The 17906-nt window shown below is 37.6% G+C and overlaps 1 protein-coding gene across 2 annotated transcripts in view; it reads left to right on the top strand.

Moving 5' to 3' along the window:
* med23 (mediator complex subunit 23) overlaps nucleotides 1-17906 on the top strand; it is a 104706-nt gene that overhangs the window by 14858 nt on the left and 71942 nt on the right. For both annotated transcript variants that reach the window (XM_051644807.1, XM_051644808.1), the window contains 4 exons: nucleotides 3408-3608; nucleotides 5821-5964; nucleotides 14163-14308; nucleotides 14552-14797. In XM_051644807.1, the coding sequence (XP_051500767.1) occupies nucleotides 3408-3608; nucleotides 5821-5964; nucleotides 14163-14308; nucleotides 14552-14797 (737 nt within the window). The remainder of the gene's footprint in view (nucleotides 1-3407; nucleotides 3609-5820; nucleotides 5965-14162; nucleotides 14309-14551; nucleotides 14798-17906) is intronic.

Genomic DNA, 17906 nt, shown 5'->3' on the forward strand with positions numbered 1-17906 from the left:
TTTCCTGGCCTAAAAAAAGTCATGCAATGGTTGTTTAATTGGCTAGATATTGCTCTCGTTTACAGTAAAACGTGCTCACAGGGCATGAGGCGCTTTTCCATCATCGGGCCGAACGGTTCTGAGCACGTTGAGCAACTGTTCCAGTAGCATTTCAACTTGACCACGATTCGAGATGTTTACAAACCAACTCATGATTGGTCACTTGCCCAGTCTGACAACATGGCCACGTCAGCTAACCCGATTGGTACAGAACAGCATGGTTCAGCAGCAGTAACCATTTGGCCTGTTGGTGAAAAGAACCTATTGGTGATTCTCATAAAACCTGTCAAGAAACTGTCCTGGTCCTATTTTACTCCAAAATCAAAAGAAGCAAATGAGAAACTGTATTTTTGATATTGAACATCAAAGCCTATGTTTAGGGCATTGTGCCATTGTCATGAAATTTACACACATTTTACACCACAATTCTCATTACTGCACTGCGAAAAAAAGGTCATTATAATATTCTCATTACCGCATCATGAAAAAAATAATCTATTATTTAAATTGAGTATTTATAAATCATAGTAGTACTTTCTTGGTAGTGCCTTTCATTTTCGCTGATTTTAATTTTAAAATATCATTGTACAGCTTCTTTTAACTGTGATGCATGTCTCTGTGTTATAGTATTGAGAATCCTTATTGAAAACAATGGGAATAGTAAGAGTAAAACATTCAGACATGTGACTGTAATGAGAAATTAGGGTGTAAAATGTGTTCTAGAAATAATGTCACAACGCAAAAAAACGTAAGGTCCTAAATATAGGCTTAATTTTCTTTATGCAAAAAAAAAAAAAGAAAATTGGGGTTAAATATGACCAGGACATCATTTCTTGAGAATCACCCCAGAGTGATGACTGATTTATGAGTAAATTGGTTCTTTTCAGTGAAATGGGCAAACCAGTTCACAGATTATTCTGAATGATTTATTAGCTTTTCGGTCTTAGTTGGAATGATTTTTAAAAATCCATATGTAATAACCTCAAGCGATTAGAAAGGTCATGGAAAATGTGTGGAAACGTATTGGTCAATGAAAGCCTGAGGTTTTGTTGTTTCGCTGTGGTATGTTGCAGCTTTCCCTGCGATCAGGGCTTCTGTGAGCATCTTCATGTCATGCTTTCATGAGTGTGTGTGAGGCACATTTGTGTTTCGCCATCTCCTGTGACCGTTGTGAGGCCGTGTTGAACATGCTGTGTGTGTTCAGTGAGTAAAATGACTCACTTTTATCATGCACAGTCACAGTTTGAAAAAAAATCATATTTTGTCATCATCATGCATTTTTTTTATTTTTTATTTTGCCTAAGGTTCACCTATAATGTTAATAAAGTTTTTTTCCATGACCATATTCTTCCCTCTCTTTGCGCTTAGAATTAAACGGTCTGTTTTTTTTTGCTGTTCACATGGAAGATGAGCAACAGCGCTGATCACTGTGTTTCAGCTCTCATACAGTACATGAGATGCAGATCAAGTTCAATATAGTTTATAAATCTTATCCTTCAATAACAGACTCTTTGCAAATCTCCACTACATTATGAAAGATTCATAAAATACTTTGTGCTGAAATGTTACACAAGGTGTTAAGATTAGTTTGAAATTGTGATTTGTTGTATGAGATAAGCATTGAACATTTCATGTTGTTGCTTGTTAGGTATTTACTTAATCATATATAAGGCTAAAAGCACAAAAAAACATAAAAATTGAAACAGGCTCATTAAAACAGCAGATGTCGTGTTCAGTGTTTTGTGCGATTACTAAAAACGAGCATACAGTTTGGAGCAAAGTTGTGCTTTACCATTTACCCACAGTCCACCTGCAATAGAAAGAGAAACTCTTTCTGATAGGAATGCACCAATATTGTAGTGGACCAATAATCAGTACTTTTTAAATTTTTTATTAATTGACCCCATTTTCTCCCAATTTGGAATGCCCAATTCCCACTACTTAGTAGGTCCTCATGGTGGTGCGGTTGCTCACCTCAATCAAGGTGGCGGAGAACAAGTCTCAGTTGCCTCCACTTCTGAGACCGTCAATCCACGCATCTTATCACGTGGCTCGTTGTGCATGACACCGCAGAGACTCACAGCATGTGGAGGCTCATGTTACTCTCCGCGACCCACGCACAACTTACCACACGCCCCATTGAGAACGAGAACCACTAAGGAGACCTGGCTGGAGTCACTCAGAATGCCCTGGATTCGAACTCGTGACTCCAAGGGTGGTAGTCAGCGTCAATACTCGCTGAGCTACCCAGACCCAACAATCCTTTGCAGTATTATACATTAAATTCAGCATACAATTTATACAGTACAATCATCAGAACCACTCTCGTGCTGAAAAGTCTCATCCTAGACTTTTTGTCTAGACATCCTAAGCTCATTGTATTACATGCGCTTACATGAAGAGAAGAAACCATCTAATACATTTTAAAAGCTGGCACACTTGGACCTCTGAGACATTGTGTTATCCATGAAAGCTGCATAATTGATTGCATTGAAACTAAAATCACGGTATGATGTTGCAAGCGTGTAATCAAAACGATTGCGCTCCCTTTCTCCATTGCAATCGGTTTGATTGACGTGGATGCTCACGTGCTTTGTAAAGTTTAATGGAGACTCGCTTTTGGTAAAGACAAACGGTTTTGCAAAATGGAAATACACGGCTGATTTTGAATTCATAACATGCATACATTAAAAAGCATAGAAAATAGCAGTAAAATGTAAGTTATGCACTGGAGAGAAACAAGCCTTAAGCCCTCTTTCAACGCACCTGATGCAGCAACTGCTTCACATTAAACTGTATGCTTATGATCTTTGAAGTGTTTATAAAGTGCTCTCGTGCGATGGGCATCTTGGGTCATGTGTTTTCCACTTCAACTTGTCTCTGTCTTTTTTTCAAACTAGTTTCATCATGCAACACATTTTTCACTGGGCTGTAAAGTGACGTCACTGACAGAGATTCTCCGTGCTCGCCGCAAATATCCAACTAATCGATAATCGCTAAGATTTTCATTATCGATAATTATTGATTTTATCGATTAGTTGTTGCAGCCATACTCTGTTCAGCACTCATGCGACTCTTTATTGGAAACTACTGACTTCTGGTCTGTCATCTGTTGTTTGTCAGATGCAATGAAAAGGCGGCTCAAGACATGGGGTAAATCTGCCAAACTTTGTGGATGGTGAGAAAGAGGGTAGAAATGGTCATGTGAAACTCTAGGGCTCTATGTAAGGTTATAATGTCTTGTTAAGGCTGTAAATGAAGAGTTTAAAATATTCACAGTATTTCCACAGGACCCAGTTATTCTAGTGTTTATAGTGGTTCTGGTCCATGTAAGAGTGCTGTTTTTGGACTGTTCTTCCATGTTCCAGCATAAGCAAAGATGTCCGGTTCTGGAGGACCAGCTGGTGGATCTGGTGGTGTATGCCATGGAGCGGTCCGAGACAGAGGAGCAGTTTGATGACGGCGGCACCAGTCAGCTCCTGTGGCAGCATCTCTCCAGCCAGCTCATCTTCTTTGTTCTGTTCCAGTTTGCTAGCTTCCCTCACATGGTGCTGTCGCTCCATCAGAAGGTGAAGCTGTGGGGAGGGAAACACTCACATATGTCCATGTCCCAAACAGTACCTTCAGCCCTTGCAGGTCTCCTCCTGGAGCACTCTCTGGTGATGTGGGCCAGTACAGAACTTTAGAAGGCTGTACAGGTTACAAGAGGGTGCACTTAAAGTAACAGTTCAACCATAAATGAAAATTCTGCCATCACTTGCTCCCCTTTGTGTCGCTCCAAACTTTCACAGTAATTTTTTACTGATTTGAGAGCCAATATATATCACTAGTTATATGGACTTTTAACTTTTATCGTGCTTTTTTTTTTTTTTTTTTTAGCTTGACATCCGTAGTCCCTATGAACTGTTGTTTTATAGAAAAGAGGAGCATGAATATTTTTCAGAATTACTAATTTTGTGTTCCAAGGAAAACACAATGGCATACAGGTTTGGAACAACATGAAGGTGAATTTTCATTTTTGTATAAGCTATTCTTTTAAAGACATAGTGACATATGTAGCTACATGCTGCTAAATAAGCTTAGCACAACCCAAGGCTAGGAGACTGGAAGTCCACATCAAGTCTAGGGTTGAAACGATTACCTGTGATTATCGGCAACGTCGACAATAAAAGATTGTCTACAAAAATTTTCGTTGTTGAATAGTCATTTGATCTTAACGTAGTATAAGATCATATGAAACTCTAATGATTGCACACAAGAGCAGCACTGCAGCTCGCGCCTGACTGAGGAGAGGAAGAAAACACATCTCACAGTCCAGACGCACTCTAAACTTTCCAAACAGCTTTAGGTGATGTAGATCGCAAAGTATGAGGGAATTATAATGCAAAAATACAAAATAAGTAAATACAGAACCACTCTTGTTGTGGAATAAGCAGAGCTGGAGCTGATGCTCAGCTTAAGCAAAACTTGCGTGTCGAGCATCTTTAAAGGAAACACCCCAGCATTACATCTTTAATGCAGTTCTATTTAATGCGTTATAGCTTTATTAAAGTTAAAATAATAAGGAAACGGTCATTTCTCTGTGCGGTCAGCGCCTCTTCTATGAGTTGCGCGAAGTGTCCCGATCTAAGGGGGAGAGATTGAAACTGCACCCGGCTGAGGTACACTCTGTTGCAGGGATGCTCATCCCTCGAGTGCCCGCGCTTAATGCAGCTAGATTATAACGAGAAGGCAACTTATTGAATCATAATATATGTGTCACTGTGCATTTCTTATCGTGAAGAAAATTGGCAATACGCAGCTTTATTAATAAGAGAGAGTTAAAGATGGATGGAAGTGAACAGAAAGGTGAGAGAGGGTAGTCTTCGCCCCATTATACACCGCAACAAAATACGTTTTTGATTTGTTTTTGTTTTCCAATAGAAATATCTAAAACTCCTTTAAAACACGTACATTTACTTTAGCAGCTATACTGCAGAATATATATATATATGTTTTTAATCTGAGAATGTTGAATATAATATTAAAAATACAAATATTTTAAAATATCTAAAAATCCTTTAAAAAAAGATGCATTCACCTGAAAAGCAGCATATAAGATGTTTAGACTTGCTTTTAGAGAATAGATCTTGAATAGAAGTATATTTTGTCTTTACTGCACTCGCAGAAGTATAAAATACACTTATATACAAAATACACTTTATATTTAAGATACATTCTCTTAAAGCAAGTCTAAATATCTTATATGTTACTTCTCAAGTAAATGTATCTTGTTTTAAGGATTTTTAGACAATTCTAAATAAAAAAAACAAAAAAACAAATACACTTGACAACAATAGGATTTTTTTGTAGTGACATTTTTACTGATTTAAACAATAAAAAGTATTTTTCCCCTTTAATTCAGTGAATGTCATTTAGAGGTATTTTTAAAAGATGATTTTGCCCTCTTTATTGTTAGCACGTTTAATACAACCTTTTAATTCGGGGAACATGCCGAATAATCGGTTATGAGCTAATGATTAATCGTTGCAATAATCGCCCGAATAGTCGAATAATCTTTCTAATAATCGTTAGATTAGTCGATTATCAAAATAATTGTTAGTTGCAGCCCTAATCAAGTCCCCCATTTGGGACAGGGCCGTACAAAAACGCTCAAACAGGAAAGCACACATACTTGCGTGTTTCTTCATATATTTTGCTCACACTATTTTTAGTCACTTGGGAAAGATCTTCTACCCTGTATTTCACTGAATGTGTGCTTGTTCCACTTCCTCTGAGCAGCTGGCCGGTCGAGGGCTGATTAAAGGTAGGGATCACTTGATGTGGGTGCTCCTGCAGTTTATCTCCGGCAGTATTCAGAAGAACGCTCTGGCTGACTTCCTGCCTGTCATGAAGCTCTTTGACCTGCTCTACCCTGAGAAAGAGGTGAATTAACTCATTACTGAAATGCTGTTTTCATTTAAGCAGAACATGATGGTCTATGGCAGCTTCTGTAAAAGCTCTTTAATATAAAATGTGGCACTTTGGTACATGCTGTGCCCTTTGGGTAGGGTCACCCGATCAAGGTTTCATTTTAGCTTGCGGGTTACAGATTCTTTAATACAGTCGGTCATAACTAATTAGTAAGTAATCAGGTGCTTTGACTTTACACCATTCATTGGCGTGCTCTAGGACACAAGGGTGACGTGCATGAATCAATCCTTGTAGTGTTTGAACTGCAACCCAATAGTCCAGGCTAAACCACCACCAGTCAAACGCCACATTCCAGATGAAGGTGAAGGTGGGATTACCCAACTGAATTTTCCCAAGTCCGACCTCACGGTCATAGTCAAGTGTACACACTACAAGATGGCGCTGGTGTTCTTAGGCCAGTTATCTCAAAAACAAATTCATGAACTCAAAATGCTTGTGTGTACTTTAAAAAAAGCTGACGAAATGCAAAAAAGGTCATATCATATATAAAAGCAATATCACATTAGCAAGAGTGCTATATGGCCCTACATCAGCACGGCTTTGATTTGGCCACAGGATTACCGGTGTCTGACGCACCTCCCAAGCAGAGATGAACAGTAAAGCTATAGCTGTTTAACTCTATTCCTCATCTTTAGCCGTCCATGCGGGGTCCTCCCTGAAAATCTTGCGGTAGCCGGTTCGTTCTTACATCTGCCATGTTGAATGTTTACATCTGCATTCTGCTCCCAACACAGAAACTCCGGTATGTAAACACCTTGAGTATGTATGATTACTTCGTCTGTTGTGTCTCTCAGCTGTGATAAGCCTTAAAAGTATGCAAAAAACTTCTGTTTTTTTGGGATTTTTTTTCCCCTTTTTCACCCAATTTGGAATGCCCAATTCCCAGTGTGCTTTTTTTAAGTCCTCGTGGTCACCTCAATCTGGGTGGCGGAGGATGAATCCCAGTTGCCTCCTCATCTGAGACCATCAACCTGCGCATCTTATCAGGTGGCTTGTTGAGCGCGTTGCCACGGAGACATAGCGCGTGTAGAGGCTTAACGCCATCCACCGCGGCATCCGCGCTCAACTCACCACGTGCCCCACTGAGAGCGAACCACGTTATAGCGACCACGAGGAGGTTACCCCATGTGACTCTACCCTCCCTAGCAGTGGGGCCAATTTGGTTGCTTAGGAGACCTGGCAACTAGCGAGCTAGCGAACTCCAGTGGTGGTAGCCAGCCTCTTTTACCACTGAGCTACCCAGGCCCCGCAAAAAATGTTCTTACTCCCTGAAAGATATTAGAAATATCCCAGAAATAAGTGTTGTAAGATATCTCACTGACAGCTCTAGACTTTGTAAACAGCAAACAAAAATTTGTCTGCGGGCCGCAGTCTGACGCTTTCGGCCAGTCAATCATTTTGTGTGTTTTCATTGTTTTGTAGTTGCAGGGAAGTATTGAGGCTTACTGCCATTTTTAAGCCATGTTGTTAAAAACAGTTGTCAGTTGAGGGCGCTATTTTGCTGCTGTTGTTTTTATCAACTGTTTCTGCATGATGTCGGTCTCAATAAAGCTAATTTAGTATCTTTGGATGGCGGGGTTTTGGAAAGAGGGGGCCGTGGCTAATTCAGCGGCTCAGTCTCGTGGAAGTAGAACGGCTTAAATCGCTTACAGCACCTTTAATGCTGAAGCTGTAGTTGTAGTCTAGTAGTTATTCATGCAATCATGGAGTGAGGGGCAATTGCAGATGACATGAAAAGTGTGCTGACTCGAATGTCAGCTCAACTGGCTCATATCACACAAAAGTAGTCTTTTGTCGGCACCTGCTGGCTAAAATCTATAATGTCACAGGAAAACATGAAGACACATCTAGCTGCTTTTAACACATCTGCGCTGCTCTTACACTTAAGTTTAGAACGCCGTGAACACAAGCGGGGTGATACAAACAGTAAAGTGTCCGAGTGCTGCTGTTCTGAGACATCAGCACTCATGGAATGCCTCTTTTCCAATCAGATTCGTAGACCGGAACTAATTGTTGTATATTACATTATAATTATAAGGGGTGGCCAAAATAAGCAAAAATTATATATTGCGCTATTCTTGAAATACTTGGGCAGTGACAAGTTTTTATGGAAAGTGATTCAAAACCTCTGGAAAAAGTAATGGATGTTCGTTTTTCTATTTAAAACAATGTCCAAAGTAATGGTAGACCTGTCATTGCAATTCAACAACTTTATCAACAAATCACTAATTTTTTAAATGTCTATTTTATCTATATGGCATCAATTTTTATTCCAAGCAAAATGTTGGGCTTCTTTCTTTTTAGTTGAGCATTATAAGTGTTTGATTTGATTCTAAAGCAAACCCCTCCATTACATCCAAATTTTCTAGTTATGCTCTGATCTAAAATATTTCATTGCCTAGAAATTGCTCTTTGTGATTACATTCTCCGTGAAAAGTGTCATAAAGTGCTATTTTTTTAATAATTGTATTATCTTCCCTGAGGTCCACTAATAATGTTATATAAGTTTGTTTTTTTTTTGCATTAAAACAGTCATAATTTAGTTCTATATGATAATTTTCCACCCTGTTTTTGGCCCTCTATCTGAAACGCTCGGTTTTGGCCTAAGTGCCTCCTTAAAACTTCAATATAAACACCCACTGTTATGATTGGCTAACATCATGCTGCCCCTTAAATTCAGCAAACTCAATCGGAAGAACATTATAAAACAAAATTTCAGGGTTTACACTTAACACACATCCAACACATTGCATCCAAATATATTAAACTGTTCATCTCAAGCACAACTGTTAACACTCACACCATAAACAAACAGTCATGACATTTGAAATATTTGTGAATGAAACTGTTTACTTTTTTATGGTTTTTGATTGGGTCCAAGTGTTTTTAACTGCCCCATCCTTCAATAACAGTTCCTTTGCAAAACTTGATTTGTATTATGACAAGTTCACAAGCAATCCACGCTGACATAAGCCGAAAATAACGAACACACCTAGTCCAGAGTGGTGAAACTAGACGCGCACATACAGTATCACCCTGTACTGAGGCACACATCGCCAGAAACACATAAAAACGGCCAAAGACATCAATTTAGTTTGTTTACATAAACAATTAAAAAAAGCGCAGATGTGCGAAAGAATGCGTCCACAATGCATTTGTGCTCGAAACAACAAGAGGCAGCAGCTGAATGAGAGATAATTGCTTCTCTCTTTCAGAATTGTAACTTGACATTGCGTTTTTTTAAAAGAGCCAAGATACATGACAGCAGTCAAAGAGTCTGTGCAGTTCATGTTTATATACAAAATCATTCAAAGTAATCCAGAACCCTTTGGTGTTATGTTAGGAATAGTTAGCCACACAAGGCCTGCTCTCTTGACCTGCGCACCAGTGGGTGGGGCCAAGGGTATGATGACGCATGTTGTGGGATGTGTAAATACAAATTAACAAATTTAAAGTTCTGAAATTTGCAGTTTTATTATAGTACAGTTACCTCTTATGTCTAAATATCAAGAAAAATTTGATTCTCCATTTCACGACCCCTTTGAAATGATTTTAAAAATTCTTATTATACAATTATCCAAATTACTAGAAATATCATGGAAATTAGGGTCATTCTCAAAAAAAAAATGTGACTTACCGACTTGCAGAATATTGAAATTTCAATTCAGTGCATTCTGTTATCTCAGCATTATATTTATTCATGAAGGAAAACTTGACTTTTTTTTTTTTACGAATGAAGGACGGGTTGTAACACCAGTGACAAATTCTCTTAAAAGATGAATTTTCTAAGATGGTGTCAATAGCATCACAAATACCACTGATTAGACAAACATCAATAAATTATACCATTAAATAATTTTTCAATATAAATCTTTTACATGAACATTAAACGATGTAACACCAGTGACATTTAAATGGACCATGTGAAAAAATTACTGTTAAAATGTAAATTAATAACTTTTTCAACATGGTGGGAAAATCACTGTATGGTCATTCGAACAGCCTCTTCTTCCTCTTAACTTTGACCTTGGAAGTTCTTTTCCAAAACGTTTTGTATTTTCATAATACAAGTTTTTAACATTGACACAAATGACTTGAAATCAAAGGACAAACATTCTTTTTATATTATTTAAATGATTCATTACTTATTTTGTTTAGCTTTTTCATACTTGTTAGGTCTTGCACTATTGTTTGACCTGAGAAAACAACATGAGTAAAAAATAAACACAAATTAAAGGTCGACTGATAGTGGATTTTGCCAATACCGATAACTTAGGTGGTGAAGGCCGATAACCGATTAATCACCTGATAGTCTTTAAAATAGATTTTAAGAATGTTAAAATTTTTCATAGCCTTTCCTTACTATGATGGGCACAGACACAGAGGCCAAAATGAATATTGTTAGTCAGTGATTGTTTTTATTTCACCTCTAGAGGCTGCTGTTATACTGTAGAACCAAGTTGTTCGTAAAAAATCTTTGGAGGAGAAACATGGAGGAACTAAATAAAAACTATCGACAAAGATTTTCAGGTCTACCTCTAACATTAATCTTATCGGCACTGATTAATCTGTAAAACCGATATATTGGTCTACCTCTAACATTAATCTTATAGTCACAGATTAATTTGTAACACCGATATATCGGTCTACCTCTCACATTAATCTTATCGGCACTGATTAATCTGTAACATCGATATATCGGTCTACCTCTAACATTAATCTTATCGGCACTGATTAATCTGTAAAACCGATATATTGGTCTACCTCTAACATTAATCTTATAGTCACAGATTAATCTGTAAAACCGATATATTGGTCTACCTCTAACATTAATCTTATAGTCACAGATTAATTTGTAACACCGATATATCGGTCTACCTCTCACATTAATCTTATCGGCACTGATTAATCTGTAAAACCGATATATTGGTCTACCTCTAACGTTAATTTTATAGTCACAGATTAATCTGTAACACCGATATATCGGTCTACTTCTCACGTTAATTTTATCGGCACTGATTAATCTGTAAAGATGATATTTTGGTCTACCTCTCACATTAATCTTATCAGCCCCTATTAATCTGAAGGAAAAAAAACAATATATTGGTCTACCTCAAACATTAATAACTGTAATTGTCATAGTGCTGTAGCAGATGAAGGGGACAAGGGTTTTTTCAGGCAATTGACAAATTCAAATATACTTAAATATTTTCATAATGACCCATTAATTGGTCAAAATTGAAGTAACCCTTGACTATATACTAGACATAAATGCACGGTTGACAAAGGTGATGTGTAATAATTCTGTGGATCAGAATTATGAATGATTCTCATTTTGACTTATCTTGCAATAAAAAAAAACTTTTTTTTTTTTTTTTAAGAGGTATTAAATAGAAGTAGCGCATCATTTTTTCATTTTAACCATCGTTACATCCAAGACAGTGAGAAAGCACCTTTTAATGCAAAAGTAACTAATGACAAATAATATTGATGATGATTTGTAGCACAACCTCTGATTGCAGCGCAAATTCTCTACCATGTGGTGGCGTTTTGCATAACCGCTATAGATACAATACGCTAAAATATTTGCCGGTTGACACATTTGTGCCGGTGTATCACCCACCCCGAATAATTATATTAACTTGAAGGAATCGTTTTCGCAAAAATGATCTTGTATGACTTGTGCAAAACACAAACAAAGATTTGCTGGTTATGGTTGCCCATGTGCATACTGCTGCAGGAAATCTGAGATGAAAGCCAAGCTGCTGGGATGCTGTGTGATTTGAGCTGCTGTTTGATCCAGCCATTAGCCCGGAGCATCTGTGATTGACAGATGTGCTAAGATCGCACATCATCCTTGTTTAACTAAAGGATTCAGTAAGCGCAAAGCAATTAGACACTCGCCCTGGAGAAAACTTTAAAGATTTCACTGTCAAACAAGCCCAGTCTCAGCTTTCCTTCACATTAGAGTGAATGTATTGATGATCCTAATGACCTTCATTCTTATATAACACACTTTAGATACCTCGTCTAGTCTCAGCCTTGGACAGCACACCCACGGACATTCTGACTGTCTATCGCACACAAAAATGGCAAGAACTTTCTCAAAATGGACAACTCCAATGTGAAATTGGCTGGTTTTACACAATAGAACAGTCTGGTTCTGGAAGTAAAATCCTATAAATTTTGTCCATATTGTTTTTTAACAATAAGTTATAAACCTTTAAGACAGATCTACCATGAGCTCCTAAGTTCTTAATCGATGGTAAATGCTTTTGTTGAAGCCATCAGTCCGCATTATTTCAACTCTCTTAAAAAAACAAACAAAAAAAACAAAAAAAAAAAACAGGTTTAATAGAAGAATTCCTGGTTAAGAACTACACTATCCATGATCAAGAGAATGATCCACCAATCAGAGAATTGCAGCCAATAAAGTGCGGCAAAGGAGCTCTGTAGCTCCGCCCACTCTCAAAGTGCACTGTGACTGACGCAAATGAGTCGCTCTCCCTACACTCTCAAATTACTTATTTATTTGCATAAATCTGAATATTTTGCAATAATCGTAAAATGTGTTGTTTCTATACTTATAAACAATTGTTGATTATATTTTTCTATTGTTTTCAATTCTATAGCATCATTCGCAATGCTTCATGAGATTGCAGTTCATTTCCTCATGAAAGACTTTAAAAGTACAGAGTCTTGTACCTTTGTATTTAATTTGGAAGACAAAAGTGTGTTTATAAAGTGTTTTTAAGTTTCAAGTCTTTGTGAGATTTTCACGAGTTTTGAATATTCAACCTCTTTTAAACAACTTGTTGGTCATTTTGCATGTCAGTTTAAATGACATCTTCCTGTCGAAGTGGGTGGTTCTTGGCCAGAATAAGCTATGATAGTGGTTTTCCATGCACACATTTTGCACATATTTTTAAACAGTACGTATGTCAAATTTGGGATATTGCATAAAGATTCTAGTTGGAAACGTGAAGTTGCAAATAAAATGTGCATTAAAATGATAAAAAAATGTATACATTTTTATTGTGGTGTTAGACTTATGTGTAAACTACAAATTTACACATTTGTACAAATAAATTCCTGTATGCGCATCAAAAAAAAAAAAAGTCTTGTAACTTTGCCTCAAGTCATGTGAATGAATAATTCACTCATAACTGGACAAAGCAGTGGAGCAATATCATCACCTAGCATCTCAAATGTTGCTCTGGTTATTGTGAATTATTGTGTACAATTACCTCCCAGAACTGTGTGAAACGCTTTCGCTCCAGACATAAGGCATCTGCCGCTAAACGCTAGCAAACATGAAGTTCATCAGAGCGTTTTGTCTGCACGCTCTAAACCGCAAGTCATTTATTACATTTAATAAAAGTGCCAGTGGCTTCAACTTCCATTTTTATTTCGATTTGGCACCAATTACCCTGGAAGTGTTGTTGTCTTGAACATGAGATGAAATGCTGCTTTATTCGCAATTTCAATATTCAGATTTTTCACAAATTAAATTTTCAACATAGATGGAAAGATGACTACTATGAATTAGACTTAATGCCGATGATTGAAAGTCTATGTGAGGTTTTAGTTTGTAGATTGGTGGTAGCTAGTGTTTTTTTTATTTTATTATTTTGTCTACAAAGATGAGACGAAAAAGACGCATCATGACGATAATCAAACAGTATCAATTAAAACATACTGTTGATGTAAAAAACGAGAAAAAAATAATACTCCAAGATATTAACAATGCACTGTTTTTTATTTATTGTTAAATGAAAAATCTAGAAAGAATTGATGATGATATTCCAGTTTGCCAATATATTATTTACATTGACTAAAATTATATCCCATTTTAGTCCGAGGAAGATTTGACTAAATAAATATGACAGTTTATAGACAAAAATTATGACTAGAATAAAAAACTGTGAAAATTAACACTGGTGGTAGCCTAACAATTAAGGGTTTATTATGATAGCTACAAAAGGTTGCAGCTATAGTCCCAAGTCAGGGTGACCTATAACCCAACTACTAACCCAACCCGCACAGAATTTTAACTTCTCAGACTTCTCGAATATGAAATGGTTATTTTATAGTTCATTATAGTGAAAGGGCACTATAATGAAGTGTGGGTTTGTTCTTTGCATTTTTAGTGTATTCCTGTACCAGACATCAACAAGCCCCAGTCCACTCACGCCTTCGCAATGACCTGCATCTGGATCCACCTGAACCGCAAAGCTCAGAATGACAACTCCAAACTGCAGATCCCCATCCCACACTCGCTCAAGCTGCACCATGAGTGAGAAACTTTTACACACACATCCTGAACTAACTGCTCAATGGCCAGAGACACACTGGAGCTAAGTACTGTTGTACCTTCGAAAGTGTTTGGATTGCTATCTGTCTTGAATGTGTCTTGGAGGGCATTTACACTTGGTCTTTTCATAATCAGTAACATGCTTGAACTGACCAAGTGTAATTACCCCAAATGAGTCCAGTCAGATCCCTCTTACTCTCTCTTTCTCTCTGTGTGTGTTTTCAGGTTTCTACAGCAGAGTCTGCGTAATAAGAGTCTGCCAATGACAGATTACAAGATTGCTCTACTGTGTAATGCATACTCCACAAATTCTGAGTGTTTCACGCTGCCCATGGGTGTGCTGGTGGAGACAATCTATGGTAATGGCACCATGCGGATCAATCTGCCTGGCACTAACTGCATGGCGTCTGGATCTGTCACACCTCTACCCATGAACCTGCTCGACTCCCTTACTGTTCATGCCAAAATGAGGTGAGAGGGGAAAATTATGCACAAATACACTACAAATAACCAGGCATGACACGATACAGCAGCAAGTGATAAAAGCTCTCTTTTCCTTAAGTCTTTTTGTCCTAACCATCAGCTGCGACGAGTGACAGGACATTTTGGCGATCTATTTCTGCGGCTTTGTGCTGAGTAGGCCCGACCACAGAGAAATCTCATTGGTCGAAAATCCTGCCTCATATCTAGAGGTAGACCGATATATCGGTTTTGCAGATTAATCGGTGCCGATACTTGCTTTTTCGAAATATCGGTTCCTCCAACATCTCAAGCTCACTTCCACAACACACAACAAAGATGGCTGAACATCTAAATATGAGTGGGGACAAAATATATTGATGTTTGATGTTGGGCACTTTGTATGTCAGTGTACATTATGTCAACAAATGCTGTCGACTGAGCTGAATTTGTATTGAATATTCCTGGAATATTCCTTTAATGTGGCAGTCAGAATATGTAACAATCAATATTCATTGCAGAAAGATTCAAACATATGCTATTGGTAAGCAAAATCATTTTATTTCAGACAGTGGGCTTAATAAAGAGGCTAGAGTAGCTCTGCAGTGGGCACTACATGACACTACGTGCTACAATGGGTGCTTCTAGTGTAGACGGCTTCATTGATTATAATGGTATCCATTTGCATTTGAAGCAATGCTCACATCCGGTGTAGAGGAGGTGTGAGGTGAGCTTTCAGATTTGGGTGTGAAAAATGCAGGTGTCAGCCTAAAGATGTCTCAATGCTTAAACGGTCCTACAGACACGGATACTTCTGAACAAACATTTTTTTAAATCCTGGACACACAAACCCGCATTTTGAGAAATCCCTCTGTCTATACGACATCGCAGAAAGGTGTTAAAACACTTGATTGGCCAGATGTTGGCAATATTGTGCCATAAAGCTTTTATGTCAAGAACCACAAAAGAATATTATTGGCATGTGTTTTGAAGAGGTTTTTTCCCCACCGGAGTATTTTACTTATTAAATAGATGCAGTATGCAGTATGTCTACACATCCGTATAGCGATGTCATGATCAAGCAATTGTAAGTTGACTTGCAAGCATGTCATCAAACCTATGACAGTTTACCACAACAAAACAAACCAGCGTTCGCTGTGAAATAGAAACAACCATTGCTATGCGCAAATTGTGTTCATGATGTCTCCATATTCCAAAATGTTTCACCTGCCCACACACATCACGGCAAACTGTGTTTTGAAGTCCTCTGTTTAGAAGCCATTTTCAAAAACACCTTAAAGCTGCATTATATAACTTTTGGCCCTCTAGCAGTTGAAACATAAAACTGCAAGTTACTTTACATCAGTTGTGATTAGGCACTGCTCTTCTGGCGGAAGAATCTCATGGTCTGAAGATTACTCGAAGATTACCTGCAGAACAGAGTCATGACAAGCTTTTTTCATGTTCATATGTTATTCACTTAATTTATAAACTATATATATATTACTTACTTTGAAGATGATAAATAACATTATTATATATATATATATATATATATAGACTCAGTTTTGATATTACAATCTACAGCCTCAGTGGACAATGCAAGTGAATTGTAATACTACAATAGTAGGTCTATGCACTGCAAACAATAAAAGACTGTAAAATAAAAACACAAAACGAGGATTTAATAATGATGAAATACTTCACTGATCATTAAAAGACGCAGAAATATGCAATATAACAATTACAATAATACATTTGTAATAGTTTATTTGGAAGTAAAGTTACAACAGAGAGATGGTTACACGCTAAACAAATTAATAAACATTACTTTGCTATGAAATCGATACATTATAGACAGCTTGAGAAGCATAAATTCATGGGGAATTACCTTGTACCTATAGTGGCTTTTAGATCTGTTTGGACAGGCTATCTGCTAAATGGATAAAAGGGCAAGTGTCTGTACATGGATTTATTGCTCCAAAAATACTTTATTGACTTAAGGCTAATTTATACTTACTGGGCGAACAGACTACGCTTAGTTTGCCTACAGATGATGATGAAATGCAGCGGCGTGTCTGTTCTGCCAAGGTGTTTGTTTGGTGTGATTTCTCCTGTTCGCGGGCATCTCTGAAATTCTTGACCCAATAGAACTCGGCTGGTTGAACAGCGCTGATGATTGGTTAAAACTATTCGTGGGTGGGGTTTGGACGTGACGCTTTTTATTTAAAATCGCTCGTACCAGCTGAGGAGTTGTTACCTAGGTTACTGTCATTAAAATGGATAACTTTGAAGCCCGTCTCTCAGAGATTGTGTGGAAGTATACTTTTTAACATGATTTGCAACACAAACTCTAAAAAGACAGCACAGCCACGACAAATGAGTAGAGAGAGATTTGCATTTTTAAAAGTGAAAGGGGCCGTGACAATTTTAATAAAGCAACGAAGCGGCACAGCGCTCCGTGGTCCACGGAGAGAAAAACCTGCATTATTGGCATTACTTGTGGCTGGAACAGTACGTTAAACACCGTGACATCACCCTAAACAAACTAATTTTAAAACTATGTCGAGTGTAGTATAAACGGCAGCTTTGTTCGCCTAGTGTGCTTTAGTTCGTCCAGGAGAAAAAAGTTCAGCTTCTTTCAAAGTATAAACCAGGAACAGAAAAGGACAGAAAAATGACAAAAACTTGTGCATTTCTGTGACTGAGCTAAAAAAGAAAGAAAAAAAATAGACTAAGAAAACCGCGGCACAAACATTTAGAGTCACACAATTTAGAGTTCTCGAAACTGAAGCAATGTTATAAAATACTCAGAAGTCATGAATACTAGTAAAATTGTAACAGTAACATCACTGAAAATAATAACAACACATCGCGATCGGTACACATGAGTAATGTTTGATTCATTAAAGCGTGACAAACAATATAACCTTCAACAACCCTACTAGAAAACATATCCATGCAGTATAGCAGGTAAACAACTTCACCAAACAGTAAAAAACAGTTAAATCCATTAGAAGAGTGATTTCACTCTGCTGCTGTCCTGACTCCTGAAACTGCGACTGGACTGACTGAACAGTTGTCACACTCGCTTCCCGCTTCTCGACACACAGTCGGACCT

Source organism: Myxocyprinus asiaticus, chromosome 19, assembly GCF_019703515.2.
Source record: "Myxocyprinus asiaticus isolate MX2 ecotype Aquarium Trade chromosome 19, UBuf_Myxa_2, whole genome shotgun sequence".
In the NCBI taxonomy this organism is placed as follows: domain Eukaryota; kingdom Metazoa; phylum Chordata; class Actinopteri; order Cypriniformes; family Catostomidae; genus Myxocyprinus; species Myxocyprinus asiaticus.